This window comes from Dipodomys spectabilis, unplaced genomic scaffold (genome assembly GCF_019054845.1).
Source record: "Dipodomys spectabilis isolate Male_0828 unplaced genomic scaffold, ASM1905484v1 ptg000004l, whole genome shotgun sequence".
Taxonomy (NCBI): Eukaryota; Metazoa; Chordata; class Mammalia; order Rodentia; family Heteromyidae; genus Dipodomys; species Dipodomys spectabilis.
Window position 1 is genome coordinate 4112031 of NW_024870681.1, and position 20283 is coordinate 4132313.

The following is a 20283-nucleotide window of genomic DNA, read 5'->3' on the forward strand; positions in this document are numbered from 1 at the left end:
TCCTGCTCCTCCTCCTTTTGCCAGTCCTGAGGCTTGAACTTGGAGCGCTGTCCCTAAGCTTCTTTTTGCTTAAGGCTAGCACTCTACCATTTAAGCCACAGTGCTACTTGCGGCTTTTTTTGTTTACGTGGTATTGAGGAACTGTACCCAGGGCTTCATACATGCTAGGCAAGCACTCTACCACTAAGCCACATTCCCAGCCCAGAACTCATCTTAAAAAAAAAAAGAAAGAAAAGCGGGGCTGGGAAGGTGGCTCTGTGGTAGAGTGCTTGCCTTGCATGCATGAGGCCCTCTGGGTTTGATTTCTGAGCCACCCCATAAACAGAAAAAGCCGGAAGTGGTGCTGTGGCTCAAGTGGTAGAGTGTTAGTCTTGAGCTGAAGAGCTGAAGGACAGCACTCAGGGGTTAACATGTTTAGTCTGCTTGAGGCCTTGGGTTTAATCCCTAGCATTAAATAAAGAAATTAATTTAAAATATTCCTGAGGGGCTGGGAATGTGGCTTAGTGGCAGAGTGCTTGCCTAGCATGCATGAGGCCCTGGGTTCGATTCTTCAGTACACATGAACATAAATAAATACACAAAATTATATAAAGAAAGTAGAAAGCAATTGAAAAATTTTTCCTAGGAGACATCCTCCTCTGTGCACGTTTGAGAATAGAAGCTCAGATAAAATAGTAATAACAGCCAGTTGCTGATGGCTCACTCCTATAATCCCAGCTACTCAGGAGGCTGAGATTTGAGAATCACAGTTCAAAGCCAGCCTGGGCAGCAAAGTCTGTGAGACTCTTATCTCCAATAAACTACTTAGAAAAAGCTGGAAGTGGCACTGTGGCTCAAGTGGTAGAGCGCTTGCCTTGAGCACAAAAAGGCATAGGGTCAGTGCCCAGGCCCTGAGTTCAAGCCTCAGGACCAGCAAAACAAACAAACAAACTAGAAATAATATCTGCATTGATGATCACAGTGCTCTGCAAAGAAAGAAACAAGCTGAGCACTCATATTTTCATGGGGCCACACAGCAGAGAGCCATCCACATGGGACAACAGGAAAATTCATGTCTTCAATTCTTTGCCTTTTCATCTCTTAAATAAGGAAGCAGGTATGTGTATCTCATATCTGCAATCTTAGCTACTCAGGAGGCTCAGATCCGAGGATCATGATTCCAAGCTGGTCTGGTCAGAAAAGTCTGTAAGATTTTAGCCTCCAATTAACCATCAAAAATCAGGGAATGCAAGTGTGGCTCAAGTGGTAGCGCACCAGCCTTGAGCAGAAAAAGCTAAAAGAGAGTTCCCTGGCCCTGTGTTCAAGCCATAGTACTGGCATAGACACATGAAAACAGGAGGTTGAACTAATGATTAAAATTTCAGGGTAAGTATTTCTGCTCATGATGTGGTTCCTGCTGTTACACACTACAGCCTGCAGGAGGCAGAATCCCTTCACTAGGGCAGCACAAGGAAGCAGGTGTTTAGAAAGGGGAAGAGCAGACTGCTATGGGATTTGGCAATAGAGCTTACAATGATGGACGGGGAGAGAAGACTCTGTTCCCTCAAAACTATAACCTCCAAGCTGTGTAAAGGTTAGCCAAAGGGAAGAGGGTAAGGAAGAACATAAAGCTAGGCAAAAATGTCAAAGGCCTCAAGATGGGAAAAAGGAACTGAAAGAAATCTCAAATGGCTGAAATGTTAGAGAAATCTAAGGGGCCAGTATTCATACTCTATGATTCTTAGTTCCTTGTTTTTTTGTTTTTTGGGATTTTTTTTTTGCTTTGTTTTCTGACTCAGGGGTTTGAATTTAGGGATGGCCTTCTACTGTTTGAGCCACGCCCTACTTTTTATTGGTTAATTGGGGATGGAGTCTCACAGACTTTTCTGCCTAAGCTGGCTTTGAATCTTGATCCTCAGATCTTAGCCTCTTGAGTAGCTAGAATTATAGACATGAACAACTGATGCCAGCTCTTTGTTCCTTTTATTGCCTTACAAGAGAGGTGAAGAAATATATCGGGTGTTCTCTCTTCATTTCAATGAAGACCCAGAGGGTTGAGAGGATCTTTAAGAGATTCTCTGGATGGGCGCTGGTAGCTCATGCCTGTCAGCCTAGCTACTCAGGAGGCTGAGATATGAGGATCGCAGTTCAAAGTCAGCCTAGGCAGGAAAGGTCATGAGACTTTTATCTCCAATTAACCACCAGAAAACCAGAAGTGGTGCTGTGGCTCAAAGTAGTAGAGTGCTAGCCTTGAGCAAAAAAGCTCAGGGACAGTACCCAGGCCCTGAGTTCAAGCCCCACAACACTCTCTCTCTCTCTCTCTCTCTCATCCTCTCTCTCTCTCTCTCTCTCACACACACACACACACACACACACACAGAGATCATCTCCATGTTGTAGGACTTTCCTTGGATCCTCAATTGGCGGACAAGCACCTCATTGTAACCTATGGCTTATAAGCCACAGACCCAATTCCAAAGATTCCATCTGTCAGGTCCAGCCACTCCCCACAACATGCTAAACAAGAGGAGCAGTGGTGAAAGGCCTAGGAAGGAAGTTTATTAGGTACATGGGCATGCCTGGGGGAGAGGCAAAGTACACATGTTGGCACATCTTTAGGGTACAGACATTTAGGTTTAGGTAAAAGAAGAGTGGGGCAGGGGAAGAGAGGTCTGCAGTCCCAGTCTCAATGAGGTCTGCTGATCTTTATCTCAGTTCTAGCTCTTCCAGGAGTCCTGGAGAAGTTGTTTTTGCTGTCATCATCTGAGAAAAATGACTTGGTTTCCATGGGATAAATACTGTGTGTGTGTGTGAGAGAGAGAGAGAGAGAAAGATTTGGGACTCTGAACTCAGGGCCTAGGTATGTCCATTCCCTTTTTTTTTTCTTTCTTTGCTAGTCCTGGGGCTTGAACTCAGGGCCTGTGCACTGTCCCTGAGCTTCTTTTGCTCAAGGCTAGCACTCTACCACTTGAGCCATAGCACCACTTCTGGTTTTTTCTGTTTATGTGGAACTGAGGAATCAAACCCAGGCCTTCACACATGCTAGGCAAGCATGCTACCATTAAGCCACATTCCCAGTCCTTCCCTTAGCTTTTTTGCTCAAGGTTGACACTCTATTACTTGAGCCACAGCTCTACTTCTGGCTTTGTTTTATGGTTAATTAGAGATAAGAGTCTCATGGACTTTCATGCACAAGCTAGCTTTAAACTGCAATCCTCAGATCTCAGCCTCCTGAGTAGCTAGGATTACAGTTGAGTGCCACTGGCATCCAGCTAGGCTAAACACTCTTGTTCCAGGGTGCAGCTTCATAATAGGTTATTGCCCTCGTTGGGCCAGGCGTGGTCTGTTCTATCTTTACTTGGGATAGTTCTGGCTCTTGTCATACAGGTGCCATTCTATATGTCCTGTCCTGTCCCTGGATTTCAAGGTGGCTGCAGGGAAAAAAATGGGCTCAATGTAAAATGGATGCAGCGATGCTCAATGTAAAATGGATGCAGCGATGCCAAGCATTTCTCTAGCTTCTAGCTACCCTTTGGACATTTGTAGGCCCAAGGGAGGAGTCAGTGCTCCTAGCAAAAGCAGTTTTTTTCTTTTTCCCAGTTAACAAACTTCTCCTAAGATAAACCTCATGGGCTATGAGGTTTATAGTGCCACTATGCAAAGCTAGCAAAAGCAGTTTCTAAGAACTTATAGCATGAGGTGTCTCTTTCTTGAAGGAAGCTGCTCAAGTAGAGAGGTGGGTGGTCTAGCTCCCAAGGCACCTTGAGCATGTCTGTTTCAACACCTGCTGGAGCATTTACTTATTTGTCTTTTCCATGACCTCTGAGCTCTGTTGGGTTCACTCTGCTAAGGTCTAGAGATGAGGAAGTCAACAATGAAATAGTCCCACCCTCCAGGAAATTATGGTCTAGAGGGGAAGAAAGAGAAGTAAATAGGCAGTACCAAAGCTACTTGTGGAGGGAAAGAAGACTTCTGAGGGTAAGGGCCGCTCAGCGAGGCAGAGAACAGACACACACACAAGAGGTAAAGTCTCAATGCAACTGGCATATACAAAATAAGGTTTCATTGGTATCAGTGATTCATACCTATATTCTTAGCTAATCAGGAGAATGAGATCAAAGGATCATGACTAGAGGCCAGCCTTGGTAAAAATGACTATGAAACTCTATCTCCAAAATAATCAGCAGAAAAGCAAGTCAAGAGGCATGGCTCAAGGAATGGCAGAGTGCCGGCTCTGAGTTAGGAAGCCGAGTGAGCTGGAGCAGTGGGCCAGTGGCTCAGGCCTGTAATCCATATTTTTTGTGTGCAGGTACTGGGTCTTAAACTTAGGGCCTCACACTCTTTCTTAGCTCTATTTTTCTCAAGGCTAGTGTTGTACCACCTGAGCCACCCTCTACTTCCTGCTTTTTGGTGGTTTATTGTAGATAAGAGTCTCACAGACTTTCCTGACCAGGCTGGCCTTTGAACTGTGATCCTTAGATATCAGCCTTCTGAGTAGCTAAGATTACAGTATGAGTCAGCAGCACCCAACCTATTATTTTTTAAGAGGTAGGATATGAATCTAGGTCAGATAAATGTTTAGTAGTCTGTCTATTTTACAAGTAAGAAAAGAGGGTCTTGGAACTGGAGGTGTGGCTCAAATGATAGAGCACCATCCATGCCAAGTGAGTCAAAGCACCAATACCAGCACATAAAGGAAAGAGAAACAGTGTGTGTCTTAGGGATGGTAGTGTGGCCCAAGTGGTAAGAGTACCTGACTAGCAAACACAAGGCCATGCATTCAACCCTTTAGTACCACCAAAAAAAAAAAAAAAAAAGGAGATGCTATATGATCTAAGAAATACATTAGATATGATGAGCTAGGTTATACTGAAACAAGTAAGCTTAGCACATCACAAATGCATCTGTCTCCTTTACTACATGCCCTACTATAGCCCTGCACTGAATGTGCACATCATAGCCACCCAAAGCCCCAGGTTTCCCAGATTTTTTTTTTTTCCAAAGTCCAACAACTGGGAGAAAGATATTATGAAAAACCAATACCACCACCACCACTATGGCCAAAAAGCCCCCCCCCCCAACAAATCAAGTGGGTAGAATAGGTCCAATCCTATTAGTGTCCACAATGGGAAACAGCTGGAAACAGTGTAGTGTGTGTGTGTGTGTGTGTGTGTGTGTGTGAACACTAGGGCTTGAACTCAGGGCCTCACGCTCACACTTGGCTTTTTCACTTAAGGCTGGTGCTTTACCACTTGAGCCACACCTTCATTTCTTAAAAACAATGACTCTTCATTTTGGGTCTGAAAATATGATGTCTATTTTATGCCTGTCTTTGCTCTTGTGGTCACCTAGGACTCCCAAATGGCAGGACTTATGCATTCTTATGACAAAACCTGTTAGGCAAGAAAGACTTTCTTATCATGTTAAACTCTTTTGCTTACTCCAGCAATCATGAGCAACTAGACCACACCTGTGACTGGCAGTGTTTAATAATTATGCAGACCTCAACCCCCTTTTCCCACCCTTTCCTCTATTTAAAACTGAAATTCGTGTCTATACCCTAAAGATGGGCTGAAGTGCTTGCCTTGCCTCTTCCCATGATGTCTCTGTACTGCATATTAAATCTCCTTTCTTTGCCAGTCACCACTATTGTCTGTTTGGATTATTGAGCAAGTAGCTGGATTTGCCCTAACAGAACCTGCGGAGTTCAGCCTTTGTCCTACACCTCAGATTATGTAATATCTATTAGCCATTCCCAGCATTGGAAATAGCTGCAAATTTGTATAGTCTGGCACCTTCTTTGAGCCCAGGGAAAGTACAATATTTCTTGGGCAATGTCTCCCCTTCCATCCCTGTCCACAAGTTACACAGTTCATTTTTTTTACATCATATACATATATATATATACACACACACATATATAATACAATGACTGTATTTGGTCACCCTTCCTTCTTCCATTCTTGTGCCCTTCTCCTGCCCCTCCCTCCCCAGCATGACATTTTAAATCGAACATATGAAAGTTATGTGCTTCTGCCTCTGCTGGTCTATCATTGCTCTACAAACCTGGAAGCCCCCTTAGCTCTTTGGGTCATTGCTGGGAGTGGAGAGAAAACAAGCCCAGCAGATGCCGGATGTGCTGTTTTCTGGATGTACTTTTAGCCTGCAGAGAGCAGTCAGGAGAGAATGGCACAAGTAAGCAGTAAGACAGCTATTTCAAAGGGCTGGTTATTTCTTTTCTTCTCTTTCTTCTCTCTGTCTGTCTGTCTCTGTCTCTCTCTCATCTTTTGGTCCGGGACCAGGACTCGAACTCTGTACCTCATGCTTTAATTCTCCCAACTGAGCCACGCCTCCAGCCCCTAGGGTAGCAACTTGAAAGCCTAGAGAGCAGATACTCCCCACTCTTCTTTAATCCCTTTACGATTGTTCAGAGGGGCTGACAGGGGGCATATCCCGACACCTGAGTTCTCGGGGGAAGCATCTCTTTCTCCTCCTCCCATCAGCTAAAGGGCGGTCTATGGAATACAGCGGGGTCCCGGCGGCTTCCGGGCGGCCGTCCTCCAGGTCAGCTCTGGCCCGAGGGCGGCGCGGGCTGAACCGCCGCGAGGAGCGGAAAAGGCGTAGAGGAGGAGGGGGGATGGGGGGAGTGGACAAAGGAAGAACGAGGGAGGAGCCTGGAGAGACGCCGGCCGCCACTTCCGGGCCAGGGCGGTGGCGGCCGGGTCCCCATGGCTGGCCCGGGTTCCAGCGCGGCTATCCCGGTATGGCTAGCCGAGGACGATCTGAGCTGCATCATCTGCCACGGGTTGCTCTCCTGGCCCACCACGCTGGCCTGCGGCCACAGCTTCTGCCGGAACTGCCTGATGAAGACGTGGGGTGCCCGGGGTGCAGGCGTGGCCGGGCGCCCTTGGGCCTGCCCCACGTGCCGCGAGGGCGCGGCGCATCAGCCGCGGCTGTGCAAAAACACGCTGCTGCAGTACCTGGTGGACAAGTACAGCCGCGCCGCGCGGGAGCTGGAGGAGGGAGGGGAGCCCGCCGGCGGCCACGCCCACCGCGCAAGCGGAGGTCACGCCCACAGCCACGCCCACAGCCTCGCCCAGGCTCTGGCTCCCCAGCCCCAGCGCTTCCGAGCGCAGCCGCGGGTAGGTAGGCTGGGCCCCTAGAGCTCCTTTCGGTGGCCTACCGTCTTTATCCTGCTCGCTGGCCTTCTCTCCGTCTTCCCCTTCCCATTTTCACTTGCTCTAAAGAGAATCTGGAAATTTTAGATTAAGTGTCCAGGAGGAAAAAAAAAAAAACCCTCCTTACAGTCCATCCACCGAGGGCTTGCACCTTTGCAATATTTCTGCTTTGTTTCAGTTTCTCTACCATCTCTATGGGGGGAAAATTGATGTTTTACTTTTCCTCACAATGAACTGATGATTGAATCTAGATCCTCGCGCATGCCAGGACCACTTGAACCCCTGGCCCAGATTTTTTGTCTTTTGCTTTAATTCTGCTTTACAGATAAAATCTGGGCTGTACGGGCTTGGCTCAAACTCCAAAAATCTGATAAGTGTATTCACATACCTGTATGATTATAAAAGTTGACATTTTATAACTGTGATGATAAAAGTTGACATTTTAGCTGAGCTCTGTTGACTCATGCCTGTGAACCTAGCTACTCAGGAGGTTGAGATCTGAGGATCACTGTTCAAAGCCAGACTGGGCAGGAAAGTCCTGGAAACTCTTGAATTTACCAACAAAAAGCCAGAAGGGGAGCTGTGGTTCTCAAGTGGTAGCGAACTAACCTTGAACACAAAGTGTTCAAGTGTCCAGGCCCTAAGTTCAAGCCCCAGGACCAGCGCCCGCATGCACACACACACACACACACACACACGTACACACTAAAAAAAGAAGACATTTTAACAATATTGTGTGACTGACACCACCACTATTTTCAAGACTTTTTATCACCAGAAGCAGAGACTCTGTACCCATGAAGCAGTAACTTCTCATTTACCCTCCTTTTAGATACTGGACACATCTAATCTCTTTTTTGCTTCTGAATTTTCTTTTTTTTTTTTTTGGGTCCTGTCATGGGGCCTGAACTCTGGGCCTGGGCGCTGTCCCTCAGCTCTTCAGCTCAAGGCTAGCACTCTACCACTTGAGCTACAGCACCGCTTCCAGCTTTTTTCTTTTTGCTTATGTGGTGCTGAGGAATCGAACCCAGGGCCTGAGGCATGCAAGGTAAGCTCTCTACTACTGAGCCACCTTCCTAGCCCCATTTTTTTTTTTTTTTTGTCAGTCATGGGCCTGAACTCTGGGCCTGGGCACTTTCCCTCAGCTCTTCAGCTCAAGGCTAGTGCTCTACCATTTGAGCCACAGCACCACTCCTGGCTCTTTCTGCTTATGTGGTGCTGAGGAATCAAACCCAGGGCCTCATGCATGTAAGGCAAGCACTCTACCACTGAGCCACCTTCCCAGCCCAGAACTTAATTATTTTGTATAGTTGAATTATGCTGCACTGTATGGATATTTTAATATTGTTTTGATTTTTGGAGAGAGGGTCTCATGTCATACATACTGGCCTTAAACTGCAATTCTCCTGCTTCAGCCTCTTGAGTGATGGAATTACAGGCACTAACCACTACTCTCAGCAAGAATATATTCTGTGTGTGTGTGTGTGTGTGTGTGTGTGTGTGTGTGTGTGTGTGTTTTCAGGTCTTGGCATTTGAATTCAGGGCCTGGGAGCTATCCTTGAGTTTATTCTTTGCTCAAATCTAGTTGTTTTTCCACTTGAGCCAAGCCTCCAGCCCTACTTTTCTCTGGTTATTTTGGAGATAGACTCTAGTAGATTCTTCTGCCCTGGCTGCCCTCAAAACAATATCCTCTGGATTTCAGTCATCTAAGTAGCTAGGAATATTAATGTGAGTCATCAGTACCCTAGCATACAAGTTTGTTTTTTTTTTCTTTCTTGGTGGCACTGGGGTTTGAACTCGGAGCTTTATGTTTGTTAGGCAGGTGCTCTACTGTTGGGAGCCGACAGTAAAGTTTAAAGGTCATCTTGACCCTGGTGCTCACTTGAAGGGACGTACAAGGAACTGGCTTACTTAAAAACACCAGGTGCCCAGGATTGCTTTGCTATGTCTGCAGAGTTTGTTTTACTTTCTACCAGTTGACCTTGTCTTGTTTTTACTGTACTCTGTTTTTACTGAAATTTTCCTTGTTTTTCTAGACTATTGTAACCTTATGTTACCTCTTGACTTCTAATAGTATATATTAGGGAAAGTTAAAAATAAATGGTGCTGCAGTCTTGAACTGCAGACCTCCCGACCCCATCCTTTGTCTTAAGTCTTTATTTTTCCGTCCTCACTCCCTAATTCAGGATTCCCTTTCGTTGCCGGCAGGCTCCGGCACTTTACTAGTTGAGCTAGGATTCCAGCCCCTATTTTCTTTCTTCATTTTTCAGGAGAATGGGGAGGGGATTAACTCCAAGGCACCATGCATGCTAGGCATACCATCTTGTCTACCACTGAACTGCACCTTCAGCCCCTGAGTTAGGTGTTAGGTAAGAGTCTGTTTTGATTCTTTTGCCATGTGGACATAGTTTCCCTATCAGCACCCCTTTCCCCATTAAATAGTTTCAGCACCTTAGTCAAAATTTAATTTGATTTCTTTGTTTCTCTATTATTATTATTTGCAACATTGCAGTTAAAACTTAGGACTGTATGCTTGCTAGGTAAGCATTCTAAGTCTTGCTAGGTAAGCATCCCAGTCCTACAAAAATCGTTTGACTGTTTATGTGAAGGTTTGCTTCTTGGCTCTTCATTCTTTTTTTTTTTTTTTCTTTTTTTGGATCCGGTCGTGGGGCCTGAACTCTGGGCCTGGGCGCTGTCCCTCAGGTCTTCAGCTCAAGGCTAGCGCTCTACCACTTGAGCCACAGCGCCACTTCCAGCTTTGTTCTTTTTGCTTATGTGGTGCTGAGGAATCGAACCCAGGGCCTCATGCATGCAAGGCAAGCGCTCTACCACTGAGCCACCTTCCCAGCCCTCTTGGCTCTTCATTCTAGTCCATTGCTTATATGTCTGTCTTTCCTCTGTGCCATTAGCAGTGTTTATTGCTCCCTCTGTTTAGTGGGGTCTCTTGGATCCAGTGTTTTGTAGCTCAACTCTGCTCTTTTAAAGGTAGCGGGACAGCAGAACACCGCAGAGATTGCTCAGGAGCTGAAAGAGTTGGCTGAAGAGCTGGTAGCCATTGTCAAGAGCCTTCAGAGGCAGAAACCCCTCTCTGGATCTGGAGCAGACAATGAATTGAGCATCTTGGACAAGGTAGGCTGTCCTGAGAGAAGGAAGTGATGAAGGAGGGGGATAGGATTAGAAACAGCTTGCAACTAGAGCAATATGACTGTTTTTGAAGTCAAAGACATAGACAAGAAGTTTCTATCTTTAACCATTCTGTTTATTACAAAACATGGTGGATGGCTAGAGGTATTTGGAAAGGTTAACTGGGCTAATTCATTTGTGAAACTTCATCTAACTAGCTCTGTAAGCGATCACCAATGATACCTAGGTCAAGAGATCTTCTAGGCCTTATTTTCATTGATTTTTTTTTATTTTGGGGGGAAAGGAGCAATACTAAGATAGAACCCAGGGACATTGTACATGCTAGGCAAGTACTCTACTATTGAGCTATATCTCCAGATTTTGTTTTTCTGGGGAGCAGGACAGAGTCTTGTTTTATAGTCCAGTCTAGTCTCAAACTGTTGATCTCCTGCCTCTGCTTCTGGAGTACTGGGATTACAGGCCTTCACTCTGGACAAATTCATTTCTGAGATGCATTATAATAGCTACATAAGTCTCTAAGTTCAATTCCCAGTACTATAAAAAAAATCTGGGGGCTGGGAAGGTGGCTCAGTGGTAAGAGTGCTTGCCTTGCATGCCTGAGGCCCTGGGTTCGATTCCTCAGCACCACATAAGCAAAAAGAAAAAAGCCGGAAGTGGTGCTGTGGCTCAAGTGGTAGAGCACTAGCCTTGAGCTGAAGAGCTGAGGGACAGCGCCCAGGCCCAGAGTTCAGGCCCCACGACCGGACCCAAAAAAAAAAAAAAAGACAGACAACTATGAGGAGAGAAGGAGAAGAGAGGAGAGGAAAGAAGAAGCAGAAGAGGACAAATCCAAATCTTCTACAACCCTACAACTCAGAAATAACCATTCCATGGTATTTTTGCTGTTTTGCATATTATTTCAGACTGTTTTCAACTTTCAGACTGTTACCTTAATTTAGTTTTTTTTTAATTATATTTACTTATTTTTTGCCAGTCCTGGGACTTGAACTAAGAGCTTAGGCACTGTCCCTGAGCTTCTTTTGCTCAAGGCTAGCACTCTACCACTTGAGCCACAGGACTACTTCCAGCTTTTTCTGTTTATGTGGTACTAAGAAATGGAATCCAAGGCTTCGTGCATGCTAGGCAAGCACACTATCACAAAGCCACATTCCCAGCCCTCAATTTTGTTTCTAAAAGCTTTCTTGGGAGCCAAGTGCTGGTGGCTTATGCCTGTTTTTCTAGCTACTCAGGAAGCTGAGATCTGAGGATCAAGGTAAGCCAGCCTGGGCAGAAAGGCCCATGAAACTTCCCATTAACCATCAGAAAACTGGAAGTGGAACTGTGACTGTGGCTAGTGGTAGAGCACAAGCCTTGGGTAAAAATTTCAGGGAAAGCACCCAGGTCCTGGGTTCAAGCTCCACAACCCACAAAAATGCTTGCTTGGGGTTTAGAGGTGTGCCTCAATGGTAAAGCACCTGCCTAGCAAGCATAAGGCTCTGAGTTCAAACTCAGAGCAAAATAAGTTTGCTCAGAGTTGAATGGAAACTTGTAAGTGGTGACAGAACTTGAATCTAATATTTGATGGGTTCTATGTGGGACTTCCATTTGTTATTTTATGATTCATCCATAGACTTCTCCACAAACCCTTTCACTGGCTTCTTCAGAGCCAGTGACTCCCAATGCATCTGAAGGAAAAATGAGAGATAGTCTCCAAGATTTAAAAGAAATACAGGAAAAATTGCAAAGAACTCTCACATGGAATGAAGTTTCTGAAGAACAAACACAAGGTGAGTGGTTTTTTATAGTAGAGTAAGATATTTGGATACCTTTGGTTTGTACTTTTCTGATGGGACTTTTTTTTTTGTTTGTTTTAATTCCTTAGTGGATGTGCTAGCAGTGCCATCATCTTCCATATGCCCACTGTTTGCCCAGAGCTTCCCAGCAACCAGGAGGGCCTCTCGGTTTGCTCAGTGTAAGTATACAGTCCTCTCAAAACTTGGGTTTGATCTGCTGCAGATAGGTACTGTGGGAATGTGTGTGTCCATCTTTGTCGCAAGGCCTATTTCTTGGCTTATGGCCCTTGGATTTGTTCGTCAGACCAGGCCCTTCCACATGTTGAGATGGACACAAAGGCAAAGAAGGCTGAAATTCCCCAATACCCCAGTCTAGGGCTCAGCTTGAAGCTTAAGTACATAGAGCACAGGCAATATTTGGGCATTTGTGATGGGGCCACCAGCCAATGGTCTGTTCCTTCATCTGACCCAGTCTTTTTTTTTTTTTTTTTTTTGGGTCCAGTTGTGGGGCCTGAACTCTGGGCCTGGGCGCTGTCCCTCAGCTCTTCAGCTCAAGGCTAGCGCTCTACCACTTGAGCCACAGTGCCACTTCCGGCTTTTTTCTTTTTGCTTATGTGGTGCTGAGGAATCGAACCCCAGGGCCTCAGGCATGCAAGGCAAGCGCTCTACCATTAAGCCACTTCCTAGCCCCCTGCCCCAGTCTTGTGAGCTTGGATAAGTCACTTCACCTGTTAGGGCCGTTGTTCCCCCCACCTCACCATGAAATGGAGATGATAACAGTACTTTTGTGAATTGCTGTGAGGGTTACATGAGTAGATGTGTGTGTGATGTATCATGGTATATGACAGAAGGCTTTTACTCACTTAAGAAACAAAGTGGTGGGGCTGGGAAGGTGGCTCAGTGGTAGAGCACTTGCCTTGCATGCATGAGGCCTTGGGTTCGGTTCCTCAGCACCACATAAGCAAAAAGAAAAAAGCCGGAAGTGGCGCTGTGGCTCAAGTGGTAGATCGCTAGCCTTGAGCTGAAGAGCTGAGGGACAGCGCCCAGGCCGAGTTCAGGCCCCACGACCGGACCCACAAAAAAAAAAAAAAAAAGAAACAAGGTGGATTGGCCTTGTAGCTCTGTGGGGGAATGTGTGTTTGGTTGCTTGGTATGCATAAGTTCCTGAATTTTATCTCTAGAACAATTTTTTTAACAATCCATGTATTTTTTATTTTATTTTATTTTTTTCAAAATTTTTATTGGGATTAAGTGGTTACATAATTTCCCAAAGTTCACAGTATTGTGGGATAGCAAAGTTTAGTTAAAGTCACAAACATTCTAACTTTCATAGGACAAATTGTCTATTATGGTCTATAACATTTATGAGTTCTATGAGCTTTGTAATACAGTTATTTCTTCCACATTGGGTGATATGTACATTTCTTTTTTTTTTGCATAGCATCAGCTGTTCCTTCTTTCCCATTTGTTCCCTCCTTCCCATCACTGCCATTGTGTTGCTTAGTTCATTTTGATCAATGTCCAGTGCAGCTGATGGGTCCCGCTGTTATATGTTTTTCCCTGATTCCCTCTAGTTCTATGTCATCCTCCTGGTTTCCCTCCAGTGTGCACATATATACCATAGGTGTGATCAGCAGCATGGGGGTTATTTAGTAGTGATTCCACCAGATGAGTAGAAGTCCTTTGTTTCTTAAGTCTTGTTAATTTTGTCGTATCACCTAACATTTTGGATTTAACATCCACTTATCAGGGAGACCATGTGCCGTTTGTCTCTTTGCACTTGGCTTACCTCGCTCAACATGATTTCTTCTAGCTCCATCCATTTCCCTGCAAATGCCATTATTTTGTCGTTTCTAATGGCTGCATAATATATTCCATTGTGTATAGATACCACAATTTTTGGATCCATTCATCTGTGGTGGGGCATCTGGGTTGTTTCCATATTCTGGCTATTGTGAACAGTGCTGCAATAAACATGGAGGTCTAGCACAATTTTTTTAAAAAAAGGAAACAGGGCTAATTATGTTGTCACATACCTGTAATTTCATATATTTGAGAGGCAGAAATCAGGAGAATCAAGGTTTGAGGCCAGTATGGGCAAAAAGCTAAGGGGATTTTGCGTCAATAAAAACCTGGTCATGGTGGTTTAAAGCAGGAAGAATATTTTCTTTTCTTTGTCGGTCATGGGGCTTGAACTCTGGGCCTGAGTGCTGTCCCTGAACTCTTCAGCTCAAGGCTAGTGCTCTACCACTTTGAGCCACATTGCCACTTCTGTCATGGTGATTTATATCTATAAACCCAGCTAAATGTGGTAGGTGTAGGTAGGAGGCTCAAGGTCTAAGGCTGGCCTGGGAAAAAAGCATGAGACCCCATCTGAAAAATAAATAAAGGAAAAAAAGGCTGGGAGTATGGTAAAGCACTTGGCTACTAAATGGGAGGCCCTAAGTTCAAGTCCTAGTGCCACCAAAAAAAAGTAGGTATATTGTGAGTGTATATTCATATAGTTATACCCACAAAAATATACATATATATTTGTGCATACACTATTATATATACATAAAACATATTTATATATACAATATACATATGCATACATATACACATACATACATATATATATATATACACACATATAATATATACAAATGAGTGAGACATGGGCCATCATGTGGAAGCTGAAGATTAGGAGAAGACTATTTGGTGATGAGAACCAGTGGGAAGGTGAAAGGAGAGTGAAGGGAGGTGTATGGTCTATATATGTCACATGCATGTATGAAAATAGTATAAACCTGTTAAAATTGTTTAGAAGGGTGGGAGAGGAATAATAGAGGGAATGAATTTGATCAAAGCATATCACATGCATGTATGAAAAAATCAAAACCCTTTTGTACAATTCAAATAAGCTAATAAAAATGAATAAATAGCTGTGTACAGTGGTTCACACCTGTAATTATAGCTACTGTGAGGACAGAGATTAGGAGGACCACAATTCAAAGACAGTTCAGGCAAAAATATTGAGAGACCCCTCCCATCTCAACCAAGAAGAAGCTGGGTGTAGTAGTAAGCACCTGTTATCCTAGCTACTCAGTAATTGTAAGTAGGATTGTGGTCAGGTTGGTCTGCGTATAAATGTAAGACCCTATTTGGAAAATGTTGATAACAAAAAGGGCTGGAGGAGTGGTTCAACTAGCAAGTGCAAGGCCCTGATTTCAAACCCTACTACTGGAGCTGGGAAGGTGGCTCAGTGGTAGAGCGCTTGCCTTGCATGCCTGAGGCCCTGGGTTTGATTCCTCAGTACCACATAAGCAAAAAGAAAAAAGCCGGAAGTGGCGCTGTGGCTCAAGTGGTAGAGCGCTATCCTTGAGCTGAAGAGCTGAGGGACAGTGCCTAGGCCGAGTTCAGGCCCCACGACCGTATCCAAAAAAAAAAAAAGAAAGAAAGAAAGAAAGAAAGGCAAACCCTACTACTGCCAAAAATTAAATAAATAACCCCCACAAATGGTCTTAGCTACTAAGGAAGCTGAGCTCCAGAGGTTGGTGGTTTGAAGCCAGCCCAGATAGAAAAGCCCTTGAGCTTCATCTACAAAGTAACCAGCAAAAGGCCAGACTGGAGGCATGGCTTAAGGTATATAGCACCAGCCAAGCAAGCAAGCTAAGTGAACATAAGCCTTGGGTTTGAACTCCAGTACCAGCACATAAACAAACAAACAAAAAGAAATAGCTGAGAGATACAAACAGCCACGTTCATTACTCATAAATCACAGAGGCATTGAGAACTGCAGGAGTTGACCGTACTGTGTGAGATTCGGGGTTAGCTTCCTGAAAGATGGGTAAGCAGTATAGGCAAAAATCAGAGTAGGAACAAGTTACCTCTGATAGAAGGCATGTAAAGAAAATTATAAGTTTATATGTCAATATTTATGGCCTACAACAAGTAAATTATAGAGCATCATCAAAAGCAGTGAAAGATTTAATGCTACCTTTTGCTATTGGATAACTTTTCAGCATGTATGATCAAAAGCTGACCTGCCATGTTCTTATGGTGTTGATTTTTCTCCCTAGGGGCCATCTATCCAAGCTTTGACTTGAGGAGTCTTTCCTCTAACCTGGAAGTATCTACAGATTGCCGGACAGTGACTGTATCTCACTGGCCACATTCCTATCCCTGGAGACCCGAGAGGTTTTCTAGTAGCCAAGTCTTATGTTCCCAGGCCCTCTCTTCTGGGCAACAGTACTGGGAAGTAGACACTAGCTCCTGTAGCCACTGGGCTGTTGGAGTGGCTTCCTGGAGCATGAACCGGCACGGGATGCTTGGAAGGACTATGGACTCTTGGTGTATAGAGTGGAAGGGCACTGGCCAGTTCTCTGCATGGACCAACGTTAAGAAAATCAGCCTTGACTCAGACCAGCCTAAGGTGGTGGGCATTTGGCTTGACCTTGAGGAGGGCAAGCTTGCCTTCTATTCAGTGGACAATCAGGAAAGGCTTCTGTATGAGTGTGAAGTTTCCATCTCTTCTCCTTTGCACCCTGCCTTCTGGCTGTATGGTTTAAATCCTGGAAACTCTCTGACTATAAAGCAAGTGAAGGCATAAAGGTTCCTTAGGGGTTAAAACACACCAGCTTCTCCATTTCTTCCCTGCCTTCAAGCAGGATGGTAACTTGACAAGAAATCTCACTTTGGGGGCTGGAAATGTGGCTTAGTGATAGAGTGCTTCCCTAGCCTGCATGAAGCCCTGGGTTCAATTCCCCAGTACCACATAAACAGAAAAAGTTGGAAGTGGCACTGTGGCTTAAATGATAGTGTGCTAGCCTTGAGGAAAAGAAGCTCAGGGACAGTACCTAGGTCCTGAGTGCAAGCCCCATGACTGGCAAAAAACAACAACAACAAAAAACCTCACTTTTGGCTAGGGATGTGGCTCAAGTGATAGAGAAATGCTTGGCAAGCACAAAAGCTCCTAGTTCAAACCCCAGCATCTCCAAATCAAATAAAAATACAGCCAGAAGCTGGTAGCTCATGCTGTAATCTTACTCAAGAAGCTGAGATCTGAGGATCAAGGTTTGAATCAGCCCAGACAGACAAATCTGAGAGACTCATATCCAGTTAGCCAGCAAAAAGCCAAAAGTGGAGATATGGTAGAGAGCCAGACTTGAGTGAAAAAACCGAACAAGAGTAGTAAGAGGTCCTAGAGCCAAGCCCCTATATAAGCAAAAATTAATTAAGAATAAAAGATTCCTGGGGCTGAGAAGATGGCTCAGTGGTAGAGTGCTTGCCTTGCATGCTTGAGGCCCTGGGTTCGATTCCTTAGCACCATATAAGCAAGAAGAAAAAAGCCGGAAGTGGCGCTGTGGCTCAAGTAGTAGAGTGCTAGCCTTGAGCGGAAGAGCTGAGGGATAGTGCCCGGGCCCAGAGTTCAGGCCCCATGACTGGACCCCCCCCCAAAAAAAAAAAAACAAGAATAAAAGATTCCTTTGAATTCTGATGCTCTACTTGTAGTTGCATCTCATTAAAAAAAATTGCATTTTGAGGCTAATCTTTTTTTCATGGTACAAGATTGAGGACATTGAGCCCTAAACCTATCAAAGAATAACTGACCTCTGACCAGCTCCTGGGAGATGACTTCTCTGAGGGGTAAGGACTGTCCAGCCTGCAGACCAGGCTGTATAAGCACATGACATCATTTGGTAGAAGACACCCCAGACAGATAAGCTTTCCATCAGTTTCCAGGGCCCTCTGTCTGCCCGTACTGCATTTGCATGGCCCATGAATGATGTTATGAATAGCTGGATGGACCTTGGCAGAAAAAAGGTTCCCTACCTCTGATGCTACCTAATAAGTGTGCCTTCATTTTCCTGGAAGCTTTGCGCTAAGTAGTAATACCTTGATATCAACAGGATGGGAAACTCAGCCTTGTGGGCAATGACACAGGCAGACATGACTGGCCCTCAATAAATGCTCTGGGCACCATGGCTAGGGTGAGCTTTCCTTGTAGCAGAACTCCATGAATGTTCCTGCACATCCCACTGGGAGAATTACCTGTTGGGTTGTTTTCATGACTCTGCTGGGAGAGGATGAAGACGAGATCTCCTATACCTTGTTCTGAATAAGTTAGTTTTACTGCTGCTTTTATTCTGGAGCTTTGTATTGTAATAAGCTAGAACTATGAGTATCACAGCTTTGCCATGCTCAGTTGAGTGCTTGTAATGAATCACTTAGGGACCTCCAAAGAAAAGAGGTATGGATTACTTATCAATTGCTTGGTAATATTATAAATTTACGTGTGTGTGTGTGTGTGTGTGTGTGTGTGTGTGTGTGTGTGTGTGTGTGTATGCACGTGCTAGTCCTAGGGCATGAACTAAGGGCCTGAACTGTCCCTGAGCTTTTTGTGTTCAAGGCTACTGCTCTATCACTTGAGCCACAGTTCCATTTCTTGCTTTTTTGTGGTTAATTGGAGATAAGAGTCTTATGGACTTTGCTGCCAGGGCTGGCTTTGAACTGTGATCCTTAGATGTCAAACTCCTGAATAGCTAGGATTACAGGGGTGAGCCACTGGTGCCTGGCACTATTTCTTTTAGTTTAAAACAACACGAAAGTATGAGGTGCAGATGGCTCATGCCTATAATCCCAGCAATTCAAGAAGCTGAGATCTGAGGATAGTGGTTTGAAGCCAGCCTGGGCAGGAAAGTTCCATGAGATTCTTTATCTCCAATTAATGACCCTCAAAAAAGAAAAAGCTGAAAATGGAGCTGTGGTTCAAGTGATAGAGCCTCAGCCTTGAACAAAACACCTAGAAGACAGTGCTCAGGCCCTTTGGGTACTGGCAACAACACAAAACCAAAAAACCAACAAAAATAATGTACAAACTGGGTTTGTGGTGGTAGAGCACATGCCTTTAGTGTATATAAAGATATGTATAAGGGGGCTGGGAAGGTGGCTCAGTGGTAGAGCGCTTGCCTTGCATGCCTGAGGCCCTGGGTTCGATTTCTCAGTACCACATAAGCAAAAAGAAAAAAGCTGGAAGTGGCGCTGTGGCTCAAGTGGTAGAGCGCTAGCCTTGAGCTGAAGAGCTGAGGGACAGTGCCCACGCCCAGAGTTCAGGCCCCACAACCAGACCCCAAAAAAAAAAAAGAAAAGAAAAAGATATGTATAAGGCTCTAGATTAGATGCCGAGCACTGTGAAAAAGTCAAAAGAACAAAGCAAAGAAACAACACCCCACATTGATTAGCTCTTGATCTCTATTGGTCAAATCAGGGCACAGATTCGCTGTGGCATCTGCTTCTGAGTCTCACAAGCTACAATTAACTTGTGTGCTTAGGGCTGCAGTGTCCTCTGAGGCTCAATTGGGGGAAGATCAGCCTCTATACTCACTCTGTTGCTGGCAGCATTGGTTTCCTTTCAGTTATTAGACTGACAATGTCAGCTTTTTTGTTGGTTCTTGGCTGGAGGCCACCCTCAGTTTCTTACTCCGCGATTTTTGCTTCTTTGAAACCAGCAAGGGGAAGTCTCCTAAATGGACATGTAATCTTATATAATAACAAATAAATACATAATTGCATATGGCCCATCGGTCTTTGCTTTATTGTTTGCTTAAAAGCCAGTCGAGGATCATACCTACATTCAAGAAAGCAAATAAGTAAAGGGCACAAAGACCAAGAGGCAGGGACCAGGGAGTCTGCCTGGCAGTTTGTCTTGTACAGAGTTTCAGTTCTAGTTGGGAAAAAACCATTTTATTATATAACAAAACACATATGGAGCTTAAAAACCCTTATTAGCTACCACTCAGGTAAAGAAGTAGAACCCTGGGGCTGGGAAGGTGGCTCAGTGGTAGAGCACTTGCCTTGCATGCTCGAGGCCCTGGGTTTGATTCCTCAGCACCACATAAGAAAAAAGCCGGAAGTGGCGCTGTGGCTCAAGTGGTAGAGCACTAGCTTTGAGCTGAATAGCTGAGGGACAGTGCTCAGGCCCAGAGGTCAGGCCCCACGACCGGACCCCCCAAAAAAAAAAAAAAAAAAAGTAGAAACCTCTGCTGATGACTTTTGTGCCTTTCCTTTGGTTTTATATTTATTTTTGTGCTGATATTAGGCCTATGTGCTATCCTTTAACTGTTTGGCTCAGTCTGGAGCTCTGCCACTTGAGCCACAGCACCACTTGTGGCTTTTTGCTAGTTTTTTTTGTTTTTTGTTTTTTGGGTCTGGTCGTGGAGCCTGAACTC

At 44.8% G+C, this 20283-nt stretch overlaps 1 protein-coding gene across 2 annotated transcripts; it reads left to right on the forward strand.

Annotated features, from left to right (window-relative positions):
* Nucleotides 1-6683: 6683 nt before the first annotated feature.
* Rnf135 (ring finger protein 135) lies at nucleotides 6684-16688 on the forward strand. Of its 2 annotated transcripts, none has more exons than XM_042691034.1 (5): nucleotides 6684-7121; nucleotides 10143-10286; nucleotides 11911-12067; nucleotides 12163-12252; nucleotides 16135-16688. In XM_042691034.1, exons 1-5 carry the CDS (start codon nucleotides 6708-6710, stop codon nucleotides 16662-16664), a joined length of 1335 nt encoding a protein of 444 aa, XP_042546968.1. In that variant the 5' UTR covers nucleotides 6684-6707; the 3' UTR covers nucleotides 16665-16688. The 2 variants fall into 2 exon arrangements, with proteins under 2 accessions (XP_042546968.1, XP_042546974.1); XM_042691040.1 differs by having other exon boundaries at nucleotides 6693-7121; nucleotides 10147-10286.
* The last annotated feature ends 3595 nt before the right edge of the window (nucleotides 16689-20283 follow it).

Bases quoted from the DNA above. Each gene is read 5' to 3' on its own strand.
- Rnf135 (XM_042691034.1), top strand. From the start codon at position 6,708: ATGGCTGGCCCGGGTTCCAGCGCGGCTATCCCGGTATGGCTAGCCGAG. The intron at 7,122-10,142 runs GTAGGTAGGCTG...GCTCTTTTAAAG, and splicing joins GCTTCCGAGCGCAGCCGCGG to GTAGCGGGACAGCAGAACAC. The intron at 12,253-16,134 runs GTAAGTATACAG...TTTTCTCCCTAG, and splicing joins GGCCTCTCGGTTTGCTCAGT to GGGCCATCTATCCAAGCTTT.